General features: G+C 42.4%; 1 protein-coding gene across 1 annotated transcript in view; it reads left to right on the top strand.

Moving 5' to 3' along the window:
• The window catches only part of LOC109484072 (protein SPATA45 homolog), a 5,402-nt gene extending 3,691 nt beyond the window's left edge, over positions 1-1,711 (top strand). The window contains exons 2-3 of the mRNA XM_019787284.1: positions 166-254; positions 1,585-1,711. Coding sequence (XP_019642843.1) covers positions 166-254; positions 1,585-1,607 — 112 coding nt within the window. The 3' untranslated portion in view covers positions 1,608-1,711. The remainder of the gene's footprint in view (positions 1-165; positions 255-1,584) is intronic.
• The last annotated feature ends 233 nt before the right edge of the window (positions 1,712-1,944 follow it).

Below are 1,944 nucleotides of genomic sequence, written 5' to 3'. Positions count from 1 at the left end.
AGGTTTAAGTAGAGATAGTAGGTTTGATAAGTATATCGTACACGTAGAAGTTCATGTTAGCAAATAGTCTTATATCACCACATTTTTCTTGTTAATGTCTGTATGCAATTAGCCCTCGGGCATGAATTTGCAATAAACTAATACTATTATATTGTCATTCCACAGCCCCAACAGGAACGAGCAGACAGAGCCGAGATGCACCTTCCAGGTCAACGCCCCTACTCACCGGGAGCGCAGGCACTATCCTGAGAAACGTAAGGAAGGCATATAGGTTTTCTTCTCGCTCACTCACTCTCACTCACTCACTAACTCACTCTCACTCAATCACACACTCACTCACTCACTCTCTCAACCACTCACTCACTCACCCTCCCACTGACTCACTGACACCACAATCACTCACTCACTCTCACCCACTCACTGACTCACACTCTCTCTCACTCACACTCACTCACTCACACTTACTCATTTATATATACACACACACTCACTCACACTCACTCACTCGCTCACTCACTCATCCACCCACTCACTCTCACCCACTCACTCCCTCACACTCACTCATACACCCACTCACTCATCATGCACTCACCCACTCACTCACTCACACTCACTCACTCACTCACTCACTCTCTCTCACACACACACACACTCACCCTCCCACTCACTCCTCCCACTCACTCACGCACTCACTCACTCACACTCACTCTCACACACACTCATTCTTTCACGCACACATTCACTCTCAATCAACACAATCACTCTCACTCACTCACTGACTCACCCACTCACTATTATTGCTTATCTGATGTGTATGTAAAACAGTTAACTGTTCTAGAATATGTCCCTTTATGAGAATAATCTGGAAGCAGTCTTTTAACTAGGCTAAATCAAATCAACTTTATTGCTCAACAATTGCAGCTGGTACAATGTATGGCAAAGAAACAACAAAGGTACATACACAAACTAATACTACAATATGATTCTAGCGGGCTAGTCCATAATGATACTAAAGCTAAAAGCACACCAAAAATAAGCCAACGCCCAAACCTCTGCTTGAAGACTACCAATTTGATGCTGTAGTCTGTAGCCTAGGCTCCTTTTCAGGCGTTCCCGGATTGGCTAGATCCCACGCAATAGAGCTTCTATTGCGTGTGATCTACATTTGATCAGAAAATACTCCCCCCCCCCCAAAAAAAAACCCAGCCAATCCGGGAACGTGTTATGACTTATGACACAAAGCCGTACAAAGAGACATGAACTTTCGTTCTTTCCTAGAGCGATTAAGTTGTATAAGAACTGAACTCTGTTCATCATGAGTGTTTTGTATTTTTAACTGGTTTTTAATTATGCTGCTTTTAATCGTTGTCTACATGTTGAGAGCTTTTACTGTAATTGTCAACGAATTTCATGTCACATTTTCTGTGAAACTGTGTACATGCCAGTTGATTTAAATAAAATTGAACTTGAACTTGAGGTTTGGGCTTTGGCTTATTTTTGGTGTGCTTTTAGCCTTATCATAAAGATCTGCTTGGAGATTATGAGTGACCCACTTTAAATTTGCTCCTGTTCTGTCCACTACAGAGGGAACCCAGCTGAAAATCTAGAGCGGTTGGACGACGTCTCATCACAACACTGGAGACATGGGCGCTGCAACAATTGGAGCTGCAGTGACCAGGAACCGGTGGACAACAACTGATGGAAGTCCCTCTAGTCAGCAAAAAATACACTGCACAATACTGCATATCATACTATACTCAACACTGACCAGTAATACTAGACATTTAGTATTATTAGCATACATACTCTTGAAAAGTGCCGTCCCTTCTGCAGTGACCAGGAACCAGTGGACAACTGATGGAAGTTCAACAGCAAGAAAATACACTGCACAATACTGTATATCAATGTAATACTAAACATTTAGTATTATTAGCATACATACTC

This window comes from Branchiostoma belcheri, unplaced genomic scaffold (genome assembly GCF_001625305.1).
Source record: "Branchiostoma belcheri isolate BF01 breed outbred unplaced genomic scaffold, Haploidv18h27 scaffold68, whole genome shotgun sequence".
NCBI lineage: Eukaryota > Metazoa > Chordata > Leptocardii > Amphioxiformes > Branchiostomatidae > Branchiostoma > Branchiostoma belcheri.
This window is presented reverse-complemented; position numbering and strand designations above follow the sequence as displayed.